The sequence below is a fragment of the Ziziphus jujuba genome, chromosome 3 (genome assembly GCF_031755915.1).
Source record: "Ziziphus jujuba cultivar Dongzao chromosome 3, ASM3175591v1".
In the NCBI taxonomy this organism is placed as follows: Eukaryota; Viridiplantae; Streptophyta; class Magnoliopsida; order Rosales; family Rhamnaceae; genus Ziziphus; species Ziziphus jujuba.
This window is the reverse complement of record NC_083381.1, coordinates 31,403,641-31,423,631: the sequence shown is the minus strand read 5'-3', so window position 1 is coordinate 31,423,631 and position 19,991 is coordinate 31,403,641. Positions and strand designations below refer to the sequence as shown.

At 30.6% G+C, this 19,991-nt stretch overlaps 3 protein-coding genes across 5 annotated transcripts; 1 reads left to right on the top strand and 2 right to left on the bottom strand.

Moving 5' to 3' along the window:
* Positions 1–7,111: 7,111 nt before the first annotated feature.
* Positions 7,112–8,008, top strand: LOC125423480 (BON1-associated protein 2). Its single transcript, XM_048477825.2, has one exon. It carries the CDS (start codon positions 7,251–7,253, stop codon positions 7,797–7,799), a length of 549 nt encoding a protein of 182 aa, XP_048333782.2. The 5' UTR covers positions 7,112–7,250; the 3' UTR covers positions 7,800–8,008.
* Positions 8,009–10,868: 2,860 nt separating this feature from the next.
* On the bottom strand, positions 10,869–12,339 carry LOC107423521 (large ribosomal subunit protein P1). The gene is made up of 4 exons (XM_048477740.2): positions 12,219–12,339; positions 12,009–12,129; positions 11,252–11,464; positions 10,869–11,132 (listed from the first exon to the last, which is right to left on the bottom strand). Exons 2-4 carry the CDS (start codon positions 12,081–12,083, stop codon positions 11,079–11,081), a joined length of 342 nt encoding a protein of 113 aa, XP_048333697.1. The 5' UTR covers positions 12,084–12,129; positions 12,219–12,339; the 3' UTR covers positions 10,869–11,078.
* An 832-nt stretch (positions 12,340–13,171) lies between these two features.
* LOC107423534 (shikimate O-hydroxycinnamoyltransferase) lies at positions 13,172–15,386 on the bottom strand. Of its 3 annotated transcripts, none has more exons than XM_048477044.2 (3): positions 15,207–15,386; positions 14,391–14,821; positions 13,172–14,210 (listed from the first exon to the last, which is right to left on the bottom strand). In XM_048477044.2, exons 2-3 carry the CDS (start codon positions 14,808–14,810, stop codon positions 13,317–13,319), a joined length of 1,314 nt encoding a protein of 437 aa, XP_048333001.2. In that variant the 5' UTR covers positions 14,811–14,821; positions 15,207–15,386; the 3' UTR covers positions 13,172–13,316. The 3 variants fall into 3 exon arrangements, with proteins under 3 accessions (XP_048333001.2, XP_048333002.2, XP_048333003.2); XM_048477045.2 differs by having other exon boundaries at positions 14,391–14,810; XM_048477046.2 differs by having other exon boundaries at positions 14,391–14,789.
* Positions 15,387–19,991: the final 4,605 nt, after the last annotated feature.

The following is a 19,991-nucleotide window of genomic DNA, read 5'->3' as shown; positions in this document are numbered from 1 at the left end:
ATAATAATAATAATAATACAATAAGGATTGAATTAATACCAACAATTAATAAATAAATAATAACAGTTGGAAATGATAATTTTTCCCTCAAAACTCTCACTAATCACTCCGTTGGAAATGTTCCCTTTTTAAAACAATTTCACAAAACCCGATATTCGTACTTCCTGAAAACCAAGGGATCAAACCATTTGAGAAACAGTAAATAAATAAATACCCCAATATATAATTAAAATGCAATAAATTATAATAAATAATTTTTGAACACCTTTGGGGTTTGAACTTTATTTGAAAATTACACTTGACGCATCACACCATATACCGGTGATGCCCTCCGATACCCAGCGTCCTGAGCACCGATTGGCGGGGAGATTAAAGAGAGAAACTTGTAAACGGCACTTCGGCGTTCCGACAGTACCGCTGCTGAAACCATCATCCCGGCCAAGGAGGGGGGCGGCTGTGGCCAATAACAAACTTGCCTGCCCACGGTCCAATGGCAACTCACGGGTGAAATAATAATACTTGCGCGTTGAACCACATATACATATACTAGAACACCAATACTGTATGAATGCGTCTAAAATAATTATTAAACCAACTGTACCGTTTTCCAAAATCACCGCGGAAAATATACCAAAATTTCTCAATTACAATACCACATATTTTTATTTAACAAACGGTACGGAAATATCGATAACAAATAAACCATAATTTTCTCGTAACACGAGGTTCAACAATTAAAATACCGCGGGTATAATTTATACAATTTAAACAAATATTTTCATAAAATAATTAACCCAATTATGCCTGAAAATAATACTTAAAACCTCGTACGATTATTACCGAAATATACTTTGCTCATGCATAATAAATAAATTAAATCACAATCAAACCATAATTAAATTGTACCACATGAGCATAATTTAAATACCAATTAAATATAATTAATTGCCCAAAATATTTTTGAAGGTGGGTCACTCACCTTAAGCGCGTAAATCAGCTAAAATCCTCCGCGGGATCAACTCCACTACTCGTACGCGCACCTAAAACATCCACAGTATACCAACCAAATATATTAATATTTTATTCGGGTAATTCCCAAATGGGTACCCGGGGGAGCGAACACCAAACGATATCTAAACTTTATGAGTTATATACCGAATCGAAGCTCGAGTGATGAGGATCACGGATTCGGTCTTAATTTCCGGTGATCGGACCCGAGGTGGCCGGAATCTCGCCGGAAAGCTTTCGGGTTTCGACTCCGCAATTCTCCCAAACCATCGTGAATTGGCGGAAACGGATGCCGGATTCGGGTTCAGGAGGTCGAACACAGTCGGGAGGGATCAGCGGTGTGACTGGGTACTCGCCGGAACAGTAACTTCCGGCGAGCCGCCGCGGTCACCGGCAACCATCGCTGACGGCGGCGCGTGCGGTGGCCGTTGGCTGAGATTTTTTGCAAATTTGTAGATCGAGGGGAGAGGAATCCAACGAGACCGGCAGTGAGGCAAACGGAGGCCGGACGGCGGAGAAATCGGGGTTTGAAGAATTTCGACCCCTCGCCGGAAAAAGCTCCGATCCCGGCGAGTCGGAGGTCCGGTGGCCATGAAATTTGGTGGGTAGGCCGGACTTGAGGAGGTGGTGAGGGGTGGCTGGCGCGTGTGGCCGGAAAATGGCCGGAAAGGGGTCAATCGGAGGTGGCCGGCGGTGGAGGGAAAAATCGCCGCCGATCTTTGCCGCCTCGATCCGGGCGCGTCCGGCGGCCAATGGCCGTGAAACTTTGGGGTTTTGCCGGAAATGGGGAGAGGGTTCCATCTGGCCGGCACGTGTAAGGTGAATCGGCCGGAAAATTTGAAAATTTCGGCGGCCGGTCGGTTTCTCTCTCTCTCTCTCTCTCCTCTCTCTCTTTCTCTCTCTTCCCCGAGATTTTTGTCAAATAAAAGCCACCGTGTGACACTGTTCATTCCAAGTGGACCAATCAGGTGATGACACGTGGCATCACTATGCACTTAAGCCAAATATAATAAAATCTTACGGTATCCGACGAATTTCAAACGTCCATAACTTTTTAACCAAATGTCCGATTTAAGCGTGCCGCTAGTCTATGAACTCGTATCGACGAGTACGTTACAACCATACAAGAGTCAAAATAAAATTACACCACAAGAAAAAGTCAACTACCGGCACCTTTTAGACTGTTTGTACCTCAACTTGTTTTGCCCATAACTTTCAAACCGTAGCTCCGTTTTCGACGTGCTACTAGTCTACGAACTCGGGGCATCATGCACTTCGCCACAGTACCCTGGTCAACTGGAAATTCCAACTGGAACAAAAAGTCAACTTTTGACCCGCTAGATCAACGGTCAACCTCGGTCAACGTGCACGGATTCCGGTGCGATTTAGGATGGGGTGTTACAGAGAAACTTAATTGGGGATTTGTTTTGTATATATAAAAACAAGGTCTTAAAAATTGAGATGTTCACGGAAATTTTGATGAAGGGTTTTTTAAAGCATGGAAACTAAAGTTCTAAAAGAAAATGGATAAAATTTTTATAATTTCTATTAAAATTTTCAATAAAACTTTCTATTCATCTATATTCATATCAATTTTGTTTTCAATTTAATCAATATTTTTATAATAGTCATTGAAATTTCTATTCAAATATATATTAGATTTAATTTTTATTTTTTTATCAAAAGATTTTAGAAAAATAATAATGCTTAGTAAAAGTTTAAGAGGTAAAATATAGTATTTAAACATAAATTTAATTATTAAAATGTATACATGTATCTTGTTGTTTTTAATTTCAATGATATGATGATATCCTTAATAGTTTTGCAAATAGTTAAATTTGATTCAAAGGTGAAAGATTGAAATTGAGTAATACTCACATCACATATCAATTGATATTCATGTAATTGTAGTTGTTGAATTGAATATTTTAATTAATAAATACTTTTATCAAATATATATTTTTATATTTCTATTTTATTAATAATAGTATATTTATAACCATTAATATTTATTATTAAATCAAAAAATATAGTATATATTCAATATTTTTTTTAATTTTATAGTTTAATTGATAATTAAATAAATTAATCCTAAAATTTCAATAAATTATTTTTTTTATTTTTTTATACATTTGTGTCATTTCTTATAAAATATAATTATTTTATGAGATTTTATCTATATTTGATAATTTTCGATACTTTGATAGATATTTCAGTATTTTGAAATTTTGAAATTTTTATTTTTTTTTAATTTTGAGAAAAATAAATGTTATTTATGATTTTTTTTACTTAAAATAAATAATATTTGTATATAAATATAAGAATTTGAAGGATTCTAGAAAGATCAAATTTATATGATTAAATTTGATAAATTTAAAGACCAAAATCATTTATCAAAAACATTTTGTATGCGAAAAAGCTCAAGTATGTTTCATAATTTCTTTGTAATTTCTGGTAATAAAAGCATTGACATTTGTTCAAAACACAAAAAATAAAAAATTGACAAAATGGAAAAAGACCGTGACAAACAGTGTCATTATTTGTCACCACTATAAATTCCATCAATAAAACCCTTATTTATATGTCAATTAATAATTAATTATATTTGAATTAGTTTTTAACTTTTAAAAAATTAAAATCCAACTTAAAAAACTAGTTAATAATTAATGATATTCCGCAATAGTGATAAACTATCATTTTTATACCTAAGCATGAGGGAATCTTGGTCAAAACTTTTTCCGAACCACGTTTGGTCCACGCTTGGGCCTAGAGAGAAGTCAACCTCATCTCACGGCTACAAACATGTCTCACACAATTCCACCTTTTTAATAATACTCTAAAATGTCAATCTCACTATTATTATTTACTATTTTATATATTTAAAGAAAAAAAAAAAACAAAAGCTTATCCTCATGTGAATTACGTTTTCTCAACAATAAAAATTTGTTAATTTTATTAAATAATTTTTTTAATAAGTTTATTAAATAATATTTACATTTAACAATTATGTAGACTTCGAAAAAATTAAAAAATTACCGTCTTCATTATTTATTTATTACTTTTTTCTAAGGCTGTGTAACTGTTAGATGTAAATTAATTATATAAAATTTAAAATAATTATTTTATAAACGGTGGACTGGTCGTGGTAGAAATAAAATTAGTCCGGATTTGATTAACCACCAGAAAGGATAAGCAATAAATTAGTAGAATGCCCGCATGGATTCGCAGCCGCCAAACTGGAAAACTATGCTCTATTTGCAGTTTGCTCACAGGGGATGAACAAAACCTGTTTGGTTTGGAAAAATGAAATCCCAAAAAGGAATGTGAAAAAGGTAGAGACGAAACAAAGTGGAAAACTATTGGACATGTAATATTCAATTTTCAATGTGTAAAGTAGACCGGATATCTATAATGGTTAATTTAGTGGAAGATGACAAAGTACCCACCATGTGCATATCGTTGGGAAATTTATAATTTTCATAAAGAAAACAATAACCAAAAAAAAAAAAAAAAAACCAACAAATGTATTTCACAATTTCAGATCAACTTAAGTTTTATTTTAGAGTTTTTCTTCTCGATAGCGTACTATTTAGTAGAAGGAAATTGATTTTCGAGAATCAATTTTTTATAATTTAATTTTTCAAGAAAAATTTTTTTTGTAATTTTTTTTAATAAATATTTGATTAATAATAATATAATATAAAAGTTACAAACAATTAAATAAATTTGTTCATTTAAATTAAAAGTAAAATTGTATTTAAAAAAATAAATATCACTAATTTTTCTAGAGAATTTCATAATAACATCTATTTGAGAGGATCAATTTTTCATGTTAGTTTTCCATATTATAAGATTTATTTTCTATTGGCCTTTTTAATTTTATCCTTTCAAAAATCATCCAAACAAAAGAAATTTTACTTTTTCAGAAAATTTTAAATTACTACTAACTTTATTATTACCCAAACATCATGTAATGGAAGACTGATTTTGCTCTAGAGTTTTGATAAATTACAAATTTTCAGATTCTAATCACATATCAAGGCGTCAATTTATGATTGGTTTGGAAAAAAATCTTAGAGCCAAAATTTTGGGATTTCTAGCCTCTTCATAGAATTTTAGAGTTTCATATATATATATATATATATGGTGAAAAAAAGAGAGTAAAATCTTTATAAATAAATATATATGGAATTACCCAAAATTATTCATTTATAAGAGTTATTGATTTATCAAAATAATTTATTAATTTATTAGTAAGTGAATATTTATTTATTTTAAAAAATTTATAGAAATAGTTTTACTAACTATATAATATAGATTAATAAAGAAAATGTTTGATCAAATCTACAATCACAGAATTGATTACCATTTAATTAATAAATAAAAAATTAAATGAACAATTCTTATTTAAATCTTATTTCCTTTTCTTGTGCATATTGGAAAAAGTAAAAAAATTTTAAATGCATGTTTTGAAAATAAATAAAAATTATGAAGTAAAATTTTCTTATTATGTATGATAAATGTTTATATATATAATTTATTTTTACAAGTTTAATTAATTATTAATTTATATATTTAATAAATTTTAAAATATATTTTTTTAAAATATTATTATTTTATACATTAGCAAATTTTAAAATATAATAATAATATTATTATTATTTTATACATTAGCAAATCCAATAATTTTTAAAAAAATTTATTTAGTAAAATTATTTATTTATCACAACTTTGCTCTATTTTGTTTTAAGAACCAAAAAAAAAAAAAAAGAGTTTTTTATTACAACCTAATATAGAATTTCGGGCTTTTAGCCTTAGCCTCTTCATAGAATTTTAAAGTATGATGTATATATATAGGACGATTTTATAATCAGGATGCATGCTGACTAAGGACAAACCTTATGCTATTTTTTTTTAAAAAAAAATCTTGAAAAGTGTTGGTTTTTCTTGTATGTGTAAGAGAAAAATCGACATTTTTTAAGATTTTTTTTTTAAAATAGCATCGGTTTTTTTCTAGTTCATATGCAAACGGTCCTGATAATAGAATGACTATATATATATATATAATATGATATATATATATATATAGACGATCAAAAATTAAAATTTTATTTTGGTTAAAATGAAGAAAAAAATAGTTTTTAATTACAGTTAACTAAAGTATTCACCTGAATATTAAGTCAAGTCAATAGATACAGTTCATATATATATATATATATATATATTTTTTTTTTTTTTTCTATCGAAATGTAGGTCTTCTTTGAGAGAGATATATTGTCATATTTGCTGCAAAAATACAGATTCAATATCCTAGAAAATTCTTGATCATTGGAAGACTTGACATAACAAGTATTAAGACTATATTGAAGATGTGATGTAGGAGAGTGTACCTTTTAAAGCCTTTTGTGGCCATGCTTTTTGGTTCAATATTCCAAGTTTTAAACCCCCAAAAAAAAAAAAAAAAAGAAGAACAAGTAGTAAGGCTGTAACTTATCCTGTTAATTTTTTTATTTCTAAATATCCAACAACCTGTACCTGTATTAATATAGGTATATGTCTCCTAACATAAATTAGAGAAATAGATCAACTGTTCAGACATAAAATTAATTTCAAGTAGTAATATTTTATAGTATATAAACAAATAAAACACATTAAATTAGTGGTGGAAGTTTTCAGGGAAATTAGAAACTAAATTTCGAACGTTTCCGATAAGAAATTTCTAATCACAAAACTGGAATTAATTTAAGAAGACCGCAATTCTAAAAGACTTAAAAGTTGGCAATTTCCAATTCCAGATGTAAAAATTGAAAAATTCAAAACCCACGATTGAGTTTCCACGTTCTTGCCACAGAATACACTTAATTCCTGTCGCTCTCAACAACTGTCACCGAGGCCGAGTACTCCAATTAAAATCTCAATACTAAAGGTCAAGTTCCACGTGATTTCTCTACTTTTCCTCTTTTATTTTATTTTTATTTTTATTATTATTATTATTAATTTTATACCGTGTTTGGTCAACAATTTGAATCAAAGTTATTACACAAGCAGAAATGACGTCTCTCTTTCTTTCTTCCTTCTTTCAAACTTCCTCAAAACAACCTTGTTATAAACGCTCCGGCCACCCAATTTTCTCTCCAAACCTTGAACATTTTCCCTGATACCAAACAACACGCATCATTTTCTTTTCTCAACAAGTATATTCTCGATCAATATACAAAGCTTAATTTGTTTTCTTCAAACCTATGGCGGCTTCCACATCTCGAACAATCGAAGTCACGGTGTTGTCCGGCGAAGACCTACGCATGGACAGAAAACCCATCAAGAAAAACTCCTTCGTTGTTGTCCGAACAGAAAACGGAGACTTCCGGAGCACCGAAACCGATAAAGAAGGCAGTAGCTTCCCGATATGGAAGGAGAAGCTCGTACTTGACTTGCCGGCTCATGCAAGAGCTTTGACATTGGAGGTTCACTGCAAGACTTCGTCCGGGAGCAAAGTTGTCGGGACTGCGATGGTTCCCGTATCGGATTTCGTCGGTGGTTACGTGCCGGAGAGTTACTTGCATTTCCTGAGCTATAGGTTGAGGGATCGCAGAGGTGAGAAGAATGGGATAATCAACATTTCCGTGAGAATGAAGGTGCATGGTGGTGGAGAATATGGTTGTTCTTCGTCTTGTTCGGTGGCTGCGGCTGCATCAGAGACGATCGGAGTTCCGGTTGGAGAGACTGGTTTTGGTGGTGGGTTTGTGACTGGGGTTCCAGTTTGGTGTGCTTATCCTTCTCGACATTTTTGAAAGGGTCTATAAATGGATATGTAAAGAGAATGGAAAACCACAAAAACCCAAAAATACAAACAAAGAAAGAGATCAAAAATGATTTTTTTTTCTTTTTTATTTGTTGTTATCATACAATTTATACGTGATTGATGATATTGGAAAACTTTGTAAATATAAAACAAAAAAGATTGATTAATTTAAAGAGTGATGATAAGATTTCTTTGAAATGTTTTTTCGTATTTGTCTTTATTTTTATTTTTGTGCACTAACATAGAGAATTGGTGAAGGAATTAATGGGCATATATAATCAACATGAATTTATAGAGAATTAGTGAAGGAATTAATGGGCATATATGATCAACATGAATTTATCTTTAGTTATATTTCGCATTATAAAAGATTATTATTCCTTTAATTACAATTCTTTGCATTGGGTAATACTTCTTTATCACAACCGGATTCAGAAATTTAGTATGAGACACTTCTTAGTAATAATATATTTAAATACAAAAATTTATTTGGCAACTGTATTTTCTTTTATAATTTTAATAAATATAATATGAAAGAAAGATGATAAAAATGAAGATATATTATACTGCATACTTTTAAAATTTTCTTTATTACAATCGGATACTGTAATATATCTTAAAAATATATAATATAATATATCTTAAAAATGATAAGAAAATGAGTAGAGCGAAGATAAATGAAAATTCTCTGTCTGATATAAGAGAGATGACGCACATATACATATGAGAGATGACTCATGCAAACAGACAATAAATTTGACTAAACCCCTCTCTGATTAATTCCAATTGGGCCATCACAAATGGTCATTATCATTTGGGCTATTGTGATTTGGACTATCACAAGGGTTATAGACTCGCCACATTTAGAAAAATAAATTAATTAATTAAAACGAAAAGTTATTCCTATAAGAGATGACTTACGAAAGCATATTTTTCATGTAATAATAAGTTCCCAAGGAATCTTTGATATAGGAGAGATAACTCATGTATACATATGATAAATTTGATGAAGCACCTTCCTAATTACTTCCAGTAGTCATCATCACAAATGGTCATTGTCATTTATTTTGCTATCTTGCTATCGCAAGATAGATGAGAAATTCTCTTAGGCTACATTATCCTAATTTTTGTGTGAATTTAATTTACATGGAAAAAAAAAAAAAAAAGATGATTTTTTTCTGTTTGGAAAGTTTGTTTTGTAGTAGAAAAGTGTGTGTCATGAAATTAAATTTCCATCTATGTAGGAAAATATATGAGAAAATTGTTATCACTCATATAAATATCATTTTAAAAATTTAGACTTACTTTGAATTTATTATACATATTAAATTTAATTATTTACAAGTCCTAACCTTCTTATTTTTTTTTTAATCAAATGTAACCAAAAAAAAAAAAAATTAATTCTCAAAACTAATTTCCAGACAAATTAAATTTTGAAATTTTTTTCTTTTCAACACTTCCTAAACAAGATATTAAAAAAAACTCTAATATAGGAGAGAGAACTCACATACATACAACAAATATGACTAAGCCCTCCCTAATTAATTCCAATCTGGTTATCACAAATGATGATTATCATTTGGACTATTGCAAAAGGGCAATAGACTCATCAAATTTAGAAAAATAAATTAATTAATTAAAATGAAAATTTATTCCCACAAGAGATGACCTACAAGAGCATATTCTTCATGTATTTATGGCAACTTATTGTGTTATTTGGATAAACCAATCAAAACAAGAACACAAATTTATATAGAATCACAGCGAACTCTGCCTTTGGATGCATTGTACAAGGTTGGAAGCAGGGTCGAACTCTATAGTGGTGGCTGTTCTTAGCGACAATGTCAAGAGGTTCAAAGTTCAAATATGTTAAAAGAGTCTTTTGCAGACGAGAGGTTTCACACTACCAGGTTGAGCGAAGCGTATAGGGAATGAAGTTTTAGAGGAACCTTCCATAGATTAGTCAGCCTGAGAAAAATTCATGAACCCTGGCTATGATAAGGCAGAAATAACATAGCTCGCACTGTAGATTGCAAGAAGGTGGTTGGTGGCTGCGACAAATTCAAGGACTCCCCTTTATGGCCTCTTTCGAAGCCTTCTACAACAGGAATAAACGAAACTGCTCGTAAAAAGTCGATGGACATGGTGAAGAAAAGATTGAAAGACTTTAACCGAGGCAGACGAAATATCTTTTGAATCATAAGCAGGACTTCATGAACATGATTTCTCCTCCCCTTATATATTCTTTTGGAAATTTTTTTTTCCCTCCATGTTTAGAATAAATGGAAGTTACAATCCTTTTCTTAATCCATTAGACAGTTTGGATTTGATCTTAAAAACATAATTGTTTCTTTCTCGGATGTTTTTGAAATCAAAATTTAAGAACTAAAGAAAAGGAAAATGAGGTAGAACGTAACTTGGAAGGTATGTTGAAAGGTAGTTTTTACGTTACTCTTCCTCCTTGGTTTACGGATCAATGTTGGAACAAAAATTCAAATGAATTTTTGAGTGCAATGCATTGCTTTGAAAGGAATCGCATAACAAAGAGAAGAAAAAATTGTAACATCTTTGTGCAGATTGATGGAAAGAAACTTGTCTGATCAGCTATACACTCAATTTCATTAGCAATTGCAATGAAGCAGCTAAGCTACTACAAACTGGCTAAGTGGAGACTGGTGTTTAACAGGCATTTCAATTCAAGCACTTCTGTTTTAGAACTTGGTATCTCAAAAAATTGGGGGCCACTAACCATCATTCAAAAATAACAATCAGGTAAAAATTCAACTAAGAAACTATTTATTTCTTCATATTTTATTAAAACAAGGAAAAAAAAAACATATAAAAAGATTAAAAAGAATAATAATAACAAAAACAAAAACAAAAAAATAAAAATAAAAAAAAACAAAAGCTTCAGACATCGCATACCTAAAACAATATGCTATTGGTCCTAAACAAGTATGACAAAATCAAAATGTATGCAGGGTGGTGCAGCATTCAAATAACCATTACTCATATCAACAAGAACAACGAAATCAAACCACGTTTCAAAATTCAAGAGTGAAGGAAGCAAAACTGGTCTCGAAACTTTGTATGTATCAAAATGCTCAATTACAAAATCTTCAAAAGCAGATGATCTGCGAAGAATTTGTCAGAAACGAGTGCATACAATTCTAATCAATAAAAGATAAAAGCCTAATACATCAATAAAGGTAACAACTCTCGAGAAATATTAGAAACACAAAGGATAACATCATACTGAAAGGAGCTCCTAATCAAACAAAGAGAATCCCATATCATCGTCACTTTCCTCCTTTGGCTCTTCCTGTAAAATACCCAAAACCAAAAAAAAAAAAGAACATGTCAATTAGATTTTCAAATCCTTAAAAAGTATTGCAGCCTGCAGAAACATGTTTGCTCTAGATTGTAAAATTCCTTAATTACCTTCTTCTCCTCAGGTGGAGGAGCAGCAGCACCGCCGCCACCACCACCAGCTGCTGGTGCAGCAGCAGCAACAGGAGCACCACCGCCACCGGCTCCGGCATTCAATATAAGATCCTCAATGTTACGCTTCTCTGCAAGCTTAGCAAACAAGCTCGGCCAGTACGATTCCACTTGTATATTGGCGGCTTTCACAAGGGCTGCAATTTTCTCCGCCTATTGAAAAGAATTAAGGGGGGAACCATCTTTCTAAATGCATAAAAAACAATGTTGAATCCCATTTTAGGGATCAAAACTAACAATTACAGACCCACCTCTAAGGAAAAAAATCAATGAGAGTGAAAGATAGAAACAGAGCAAGTAATCTGAAAGCAAAAGACTCAAAATCTAATTAACTTCCCATGATAAAAAAAAGTTTATTGGGAAAAAAAAAAAAAAAAAAAAAAAAAAACGCAACCCATCTTCCAAACGAAAGATTAACTACAGCTAACCACCCCAAAAAAAAAAAAAAAAAAGAAGAAAAAAAAGGCAAATTCAATGTTAATGCGAATGCTTGAACCTCAATGTAACTTCGAAACAATCATAATTACAAAATTAAACAATGATTTCTTTTTTATTTTTTTATTTTTATTTTTTACAAAATAAGAACAGCAATATACACATCTATTGGACTGAAACTAATTCCAGTTCTTCAAATCCAGAAGGTAGAAACAAACAATGCAACGCAAAATAGAAGGTATAAATATTAACGAAAGGATACGGTAATGGGAATGCCATCGTCTTGGAGGATCATAACAGCATAGCTGCAGGCAAACTCTCCAACAGACACTGACATTGTTCTCACTTCTACCAGATCACAAATCCACAAACCACCAAAAACCCTAATTCATAGAAACCAAAAAGCTTTATAAGAAAAAACAGATTAATAAATATTACATTATAATGGAGAGCAACAGAGAGAGAAAAGTACCAGAGAGATCTCCGTGCCGCACCGATGCCAAAATTGCCAAATCAAACTTGCCTTTAGGGTTTTCTGACTTTAGGGTTTTTAAACTCGGGCTGACAGAAAATGGGTCTGCTTGTTGGAGGCCCACTTTCTTAAAAGATGGGCTAGTTAGCCCTGTAAGACTTTGCTCAAAATATAAATTAGAATAAAATTAATTCTTCGATATTAAATTAATAAATAATTATATTAAATTTTTTATAATTTGGGGAGGGGTATTTAGCACCAGGTGTAATCATCCCAACTATGTTAACACAAAGGGACAAATCTGTTAGATTTGTAAATTTACACTTTTGTATGTAAAATATCTCAATTTTTTTTTTTTATGTACTCTATAAAAAAAAAAAAAGGAAAAAGAATTAGAGTATGTACAAAATTATTCATAATTATTGGTGTTTCATTGCCATTTTCTCTTTGTTATAGATATTTATTTATAATTTTAATAACAAAAATAAAAATTTATGGTCTACTGTTATATGATTTCACCTTATAGTGAAAAAAATCATAATGTTAAGATTTTGGACTAAAGTTGCATCATTTACAACCTTTACGTTTTTGTGCTAATTCAATATTGAAGGAGACATTGATACCAAAATCCCCAATTATTATTATAAAGTCACACCTTTTAGCCAAGGGGGATTCAATCATCTTCATTAATGACCCTGGTAATATAAATCTTACAATATTCGACATCTTATTGTCTTCAATTACTGCTATAATTGCTTAAGGAAAAAAAAAAAAAAGTGAGAATAATAAAATATAGAAGGGGAATAAAATGCAAGGGAAAAAATAAATTTGCACCACATTAGTTTATTTATTTATTAGCTCCTCGATCTTGCATAGGCATTCATTACACTAATAGAAATTGCTAAGAAAAAAACATATGGCGACTGGAAATTGACACTTCCGGTCTGACTGGATACTTTTAATATTATTATTTACTATTATTATAATTTTGATAACAAAAGTAGAAACATATAATTTACAAACTTCACACACTAACTAGAGCAAAAGCTTCTTTACTGACCCCACTAAACAAATCCAAGTTTAGTTTCATCATCACCCTCATATTTCGTAAAACAACTTCTCAAACGCTTCCATGACTTGAGATCGCAAGGCAATCGCCAACATTAAGCTTCCATCATTAGTTGGACTTGGCAAAATGTACGCATGACCATCATTCCCAATCCCTCCAGGGCCCATGTAAATGGGTCGGCCCCATCCAAAATCAGCATCATAGATAGGCAATCGAACCCAACTCACAACAACAAGATTAGGAGACCTGAAAGCATTTCGTCCAGGAGCAATGGCAGGAATATCAGGCTGAAGCTCAAGAAAATCAATGGCTGATCTTACATAATCATCGTCAATCCGTTCTATAGCATAGTGAACCAATGTGGCAGCGTACCACGTCGGATTGGATAGAATATGGCCAGCATAAGCAATTGGTGAGGTACCAAAAATCCCATTGCCAAAGTAAGAAGGTGGGAGATTTGGTTGCATTCTAGATCTCACATCCACTGGAATATATAATATGGTCTTTTGGTCATCAGCAAGTGCACGAGCCTTGCAGGCACATTTCCAAACATGACCAGTTAACATCTCAAACATTGTGTAGCGGATTTTATTATGGCTGTCGTATTCTTCCTTAAACTTGGCTTTGAGTCTATTAATGTAATTTGGACTCAGTTTGAAAATGGAGGCCGTTGTACAAGTGTTTTGATCATCAATTTTTAGAGGAGGTTGTTGGAATTTGATATGTTGGAAAGAAGGTTTGGGTTTTTCTCGGGCACGAAATGGTGTCCTTTCTATAAAAGGTACTGGAATTAATGCAACATCAAGACCTGTGCGAGCTATATCGGACCAAATGTTTATAAAGCGCAGTCCAGAGAATCCATCTGCTACGTGATGTTGCATTCCTACACCAAGTGAAACACCTCCACATTTAAAGTACGTAACCTGCTTGTACATACATAAAAAAAAAAAAAAAAAAAAAAGTGTAAAACCCAAATATACATTATTGTTTTGTATATAAAATGGACAACAGACATTTCACCAAGTACTGAGGAGCATGTGTAACCCACCATTCAATGGGCGAACTCGCCCACCTCAAAACTGCTTATAAGATTATATGTATACCTGTAAAAGTAAAAGAGGATATGAATGAATCCCACTAGAGTAATCAACTGAGGGGATGAGCTTCCGAAGCTCAGGCGTTGGTTCGAAGTCGCCAAGATCATCGATGACGGAGATGGTTTCGGCCTCGACGAAAAGGACACCCTCAGCATTACAATCGATCTCAATTCGACCGTTGTGGTCACGTGACAGTCTGCCAGCGATGGGATAGAAGGGCACGAGGACCTTGCTAAGTGCTTGCTTGAGTATGTTCGGGTCGAAGAAGTTTTTTGATGACCCGGTTGTTAAGGTAGGTCTGTAGAAGTAGACACTAACGGTGTGCGTGCTAGGAACTACCACATCGATGTTAGAAAGCCATAGTGCTCGCCGAGGCGTCTCCCCCGCCGGCTTCACCATGGTTGTCTGCTTCACATTGATCATCATCTATAAAATATCTAACAACAACAATAATGATACTATTACTAAAAAAACAACAACAATGATACATGACATTAATTTCATAAGTCATAAACTTAATTTGAAATATATATAGCGCAGAAATTTGCTTTTATTTCTCTTAATTTTTAATCTCAATTGTCAATCTAGTAGATTATGATTTCTTGCTTGATAGCTACTTAATTTCTCTCTCTCTCTCTCTCTCTCTCTCTCTCTCTCTCTCTCTCTCTAGCCTCCATTTGTTTCAATACAAACAAACTGTACTATTAAAATTACACCATGCATTAATTAATGCATGAAAATTGATTTCATGCAAAGAGTTACTTTCTAAAATCCAAGAGATTTGTGAAAGAAGAATAGTAGAAGAAATTTAGCATTAATTACCTGAGAATCAGGAAGAAGAATAGGTTACCGTGATCTGTGGGTGAAGCCGCTGTTAACTGTTTATGATGCCCTGTGGTCTGCGTGTGAACAGACGAATGGGTTTGGAAGGGACACAGGGCTTCTTACTTTTCTAGTTTGATTTATGTGGTTTGTGGGTGTCAGTCGAATGGATAAAGTGAAATCATGTGTTTTTTATTTTTGGGTCCATATCTACTATTATCTAGAATAAAATACCAAATAGCTCTAAGGACAATTTCGGGAAAAACAACTCAGTACAAGCGTTTTTCAAGAGTATTTATGTTTTTTTTAAAAAATACCTTTTTAATTTTGAAGGCTATTTATGTATTTAAAAAGTTACATGAAAGATTTGCTTAGATTTTATCATGATATATTCCAAATTTTGTAATCATGAGATTTGTTGTTATTAGTTTTTATTGGTCTCTCTACTTTGTCCTTTCATCTTCCACTCTCCTAAATCATTTTTCATTTATTATTATTATTTTTTTATCATTCCACCTTGCCTTTCACTTTCGGTCACATTCATCATTGCGCCTTTAAGAAAATGTGGCTTTACATTCATCCATTGCACCTTTGAGAAAAATATGGCTTTCTTTCTTCTCCTTTTATTGCATTTTATGTTGTTGACTTTTTTTATACTATTTCATTGGCTTTGTTGGTTATTTTTATGTACCAAAAAAAAAAAAAAAAAGGGGGAATTGTGTTATGAATGAATTTTGTTACCATATGATTAATATTAGAATTTACGTTGCTTAACATTAAACCTTTTTTTTTTTTTTTTGGGAAAAGAATCCGTGTGTGATGTAAGATTGATAATAAAAGAATTTCAAGATTTTTTTTTTTTTTTTATGAATTTCATGATGCTAATTAATAAAATTGTTAAGGATATCACATGGGTTTGGTGCTGAGAATGATGAGAGTTTTAAGTGAAATTCGATGGGATTTGTCCTTTTGTTCAAATATAACTTCAAACACATAGTACTAACATATCAGAGTATCAAGAAATACTTGCTTTCAACTATCAAAGAGTAAAAAATGCACCTAAGAACATATTACAAAAACATATGGCGAGGCGCAGAAGATCAACATGTAGAACCTGTTAAGAATTAACCCTTTTCAAACATTTCATAAAGAGATGGATAAGAAAATTAAAGATACTTATCTGACATAAACATGAAATGGTGACCTTTAATCTGGGTGAATTAAAAAAAAAAAAAAAAAAAAAGCACGTACTCATACACAAATTGTTTTTGTTATCTTTTTAATATGTTGATGAGTCATTTTGAATCTATAATGATTTAAAGAAAAAAAAAAAAGTGTGCCAAATAAATCAAAATTGCCCAAGCAATTGTTAATCATGGAGAACATAATAATTAACAAATCACGTTTGTCTTTAATATCAAATGACTTTAAAAATAAATTTTCAATTAAAAACACTTGACTAACTACAGTAAATTCTAAAATAAAAATAAATTAAATAATTTAAGAACATTTGACTAGCTATAATAGATTTTAAAATAAAAATAAACTAAATAGTTTATTATGTTATAGTTATATAGATAGGTGTGTGTAGATCCTCAAAGCCAATAGAGGTTCAATTTATATAAGAAAATATGGCTAAGTAATTCCACGTACTTCTAACGTAAGATTAATAATTTCAATTTATAACTTGGCCATCTTCAATCAATGTGGAATTAATATTAAGGGTTAATATTAACTGGAGCGATTTGGCCACTATCAAACTTAACCCTAATTTTTTTAATAATTCAACAGTAGCTCTTGCCATAAACTTGATCCCGTTTGAATTGACAGTTTAAGGGTATAAGAATTATTGCATAAGAATCCAATTAGCTTAGGTTAAAGTATTAAAAGTATGGGAATATTTCATTTACACCTCATTAGATTTTAGACAAAGACAAACACATCTATAGATTTTTAATAATATCATCCATACTCTTTTAAAAAGTTTAAATTACCATTATACTCTTAAGTTAAATTATTTTCAAAGTAGGTTGAGGATAAAGAAAGAGAAGATGGAGGAAGACGAAGATATGTAAGAAAAATACCCATAATAATGAAAGAGTGGATGACTTATGAGGGTCGTCTTGGAAGATAAAGTTCAGCTAGATATTTTTGAGGGATGTTTCAGTTTTTAAAAATTTGTACTCTTTCAAATTGGCAGAACATGGGGGAGGCATATGTCTTTCTTTCTCTATAGATTTGGATTGATATCATTTAGAAAGATTTTATATACATTCGTAATGACAAAGAGATTTTCATCTTTCGTACATAAACGTCTTATTTTTCACCGTTCCTTCTCCATCTCATCTCGTATTTTACAGCCTTTCCTCCTTCAAATAGATCCAAATTCTTAAAGCTTTTGATCACAATTCTTTCGCTCTGTACCTAGTTTTGTTTTTATTTCTTATTTTTTCACCTTCATCTTCTCAAATACCCGCAGACATACAACTCCAACTTCTTCAGTACGTTCATTATCTCATTTCTGTTAATCTTGGGGAATGCCCTGGTTTTCTTATTGCTTTGTGATTATAATTTATTATAATTTATTTGGATTCTGTGTATATATATATTTATATATGTCTTGGATTTTTATTTGATCGGATTTATGTTAGAACTATCGTTTTATTTTTTTAATTTTAGAACTTAATTTTATTGGTGTTTGTTTGATGTCTTTTATCATTATGTTTATTTACAATTATTCATGATATTTTCGATCATAAAAAAGCTCAATGACCCATGTCGCTATATATATCTTTTTTTATCTTATTGCCTGTCAAAAATATATATGTATGTATATTATTGCCTGTAAATAGGAAAAAAAAGAAAAAAAGAAAAAAAGAAATAATTACCTCACTTATCCCCCAGGAAAATAGTAATAGCAAAAATAACTAGTTATTACACTATCACATTGGCATCGATGGGTTTTGCCAAACAAAATTCAATATAAAGTATTTTTTAAAAATATTTATATAATATTTTTATATTAAAAGTATGGAAATATTTCATTTGCACTCCATGACATTTTAAATAAATACAAAAAAATTCATCGGATTTCTAATAATATCATCTATATTTTTTGAAAAAGTTTAAATTATCATTATACTTTTATTTAAGTTAAATTATTTTCAATTTTTTTACAATAATTAATTTGAAAATTTCAAAGTTTTTTTAATCTAAATTTTAATTAATTTTATTTAAACTAAGTGATAATTATATAGTTTGAAAAAAAAACTATATGGTGATTTTAATAAGATAAGTTTTTTTAACCAAATTATAATTTATCAAATATATTTTACTCAATGCATTAAAATGTATTATAATTTATCAAATATTTTCAAGTAAATATATTATAATTTTTCAAATATATGCAATTAGATATATTTGTCAAATATATAATTCACTTAGAAAGCTTATGCAATTAAAAGTATCATATTTTTAATACAAACTGGAAAACTTATCACATAATTTAAATAAAAATTAATTGAAAGTATTAGAAAAACCTTTTAAGTTTTCAAATTAAGTTGTAAAAGTATATATGAATAAAAAGAATTCTAAAATTAATTTGACTTAAATAAAGGCATAAAGGTAATTTAAATTCCTTTAAAACAAAGACAACGGCATAAACAAAAAGCAAAGACAGGAGCATAAATAAATTTCAAATATCAAGCTATATTTACAATATGCTTGTAAAAAATAAAATACAAAAATCTAATACCTTTTACAACAATAATCTGAACAAAACAAAAATAAACATAAATATAAATAAAAAAAAACCCGGTATAATGAGATTAGGATATAGGATTTAAACTTTGGATCAGAAACATTTGTTCCACACATTATCTTTAATACATATTCGTCCCTCATCGGAATATAATGGACTAACAGGAATTTCAATTATTACATCTCTGAGCTCTTTTCGAAAAACTTAAAATTATTTGAACTCCACCACAATGAAAACTCTTAGACATCTGTAAAAATATTTAAGTGATATAAGAAGAAAACTACAGAATTTCTTCTGCTGCTCTTTTTTTACTATGCTTTTTTTCTCACTTTTACAATAAAGGGGCTCGGCTATTTATAGGTCTCAATTATAGCTGGGGATTTAATATGTTATTTTATATGATTTTTGTTGCCATTAAATTTTCGCAATTTCATAGATCATTACAAATGTCAACATTTAATTGGTCATTATAAATTCATTCAAATCTTATAATTTTCAAATTAAAAACCAATTAACAAACTATTAAAATAATCATTACAATCATTAATTTGGTTTCTAATGCCAATATTTTCCAACACTATTTAAATATGATACATAGCCAGACTAAATAAATAAATAAAAATTATTACCTAAATAGGGCCTTGAGATGGTCATTGAAAAGTTCATAAGATATAGAGCAGTTTTTTAAAAAATAAAAAAAATGAAAAACTAGCTTTATTTTAAAATAAAGTACAAATTAGCTAGCTGCATTTGGAACAAAATGAGAAAGGTAGTTCATTTACTTTGGCACCCTCAAAACAAAACCAGTTAAACCAATAAAAATTTATTAAAAACTCTTAGGAAATTAAAATTAAAGGTGGCTTAATTTCATTCATGCACTACATTTTTCCAAATGACTACAAAGAGTGCGTGTATGTATAATGGTTGATTAATGATTACGAATGATTTATTGCCTCCTTTTTTTTTTTTTTTTTTTTTTTTTTTTGACATACTTCCATCTGAGTGTCCAAATAAGCTCCGTGAGA

What these genes read in the sequence shown, in the direction of transcription:
- LOC125423480 (XM_048477825.2), top strand. Translation starts at nt 7,251, where the DNA reads ATGGCGGCTTCCACATCTCGAACAATCGAAGTCACGGTGTTGTCCGGC.
- LOC107423521 (XM_048477740.2), bottom strand. Translation starts at nt 12,083, where the DNA reads ATGTCAGTGTCTGTTGGAGAGTTTGCCTGCAGCTATGCTGTTATGATC. An exon ending in ACGATGGCATTCCCATTACC is followed by an intron (nt 11,465 to 12,008) that starts GTATCCTTTCGT and finishes TCTTTTCAATAG; the next exon opens with GCGGAGAAAATTGCAGCCCT. An exon ending in CTCCACCTGAGGAGAAGAAG is followed by an intron (nt 11,133 to 11,251) that starts GTAATTAAGGAA and finishes GGTATTTTACAG; the next exon opens with GAAGAGCCAAAGGAGGAAAG.
- LOC107423534 (XM_048477044.2), bottom strand. Translation starts at nt 14,810, where the DNA reads ATGATGATCAATGTGAAGCAGACAACCATGGTGAAGCCGGCGGGGGAG. An exon ending in ATCCTCTTTTACTTTTACAG is followed by an intron (nt 14,211 to 14,390) that starts GTATACATATAA and finishes ATGTACAAGCAG; the next exon opens with GTTACGTACTTTAAATGTGG.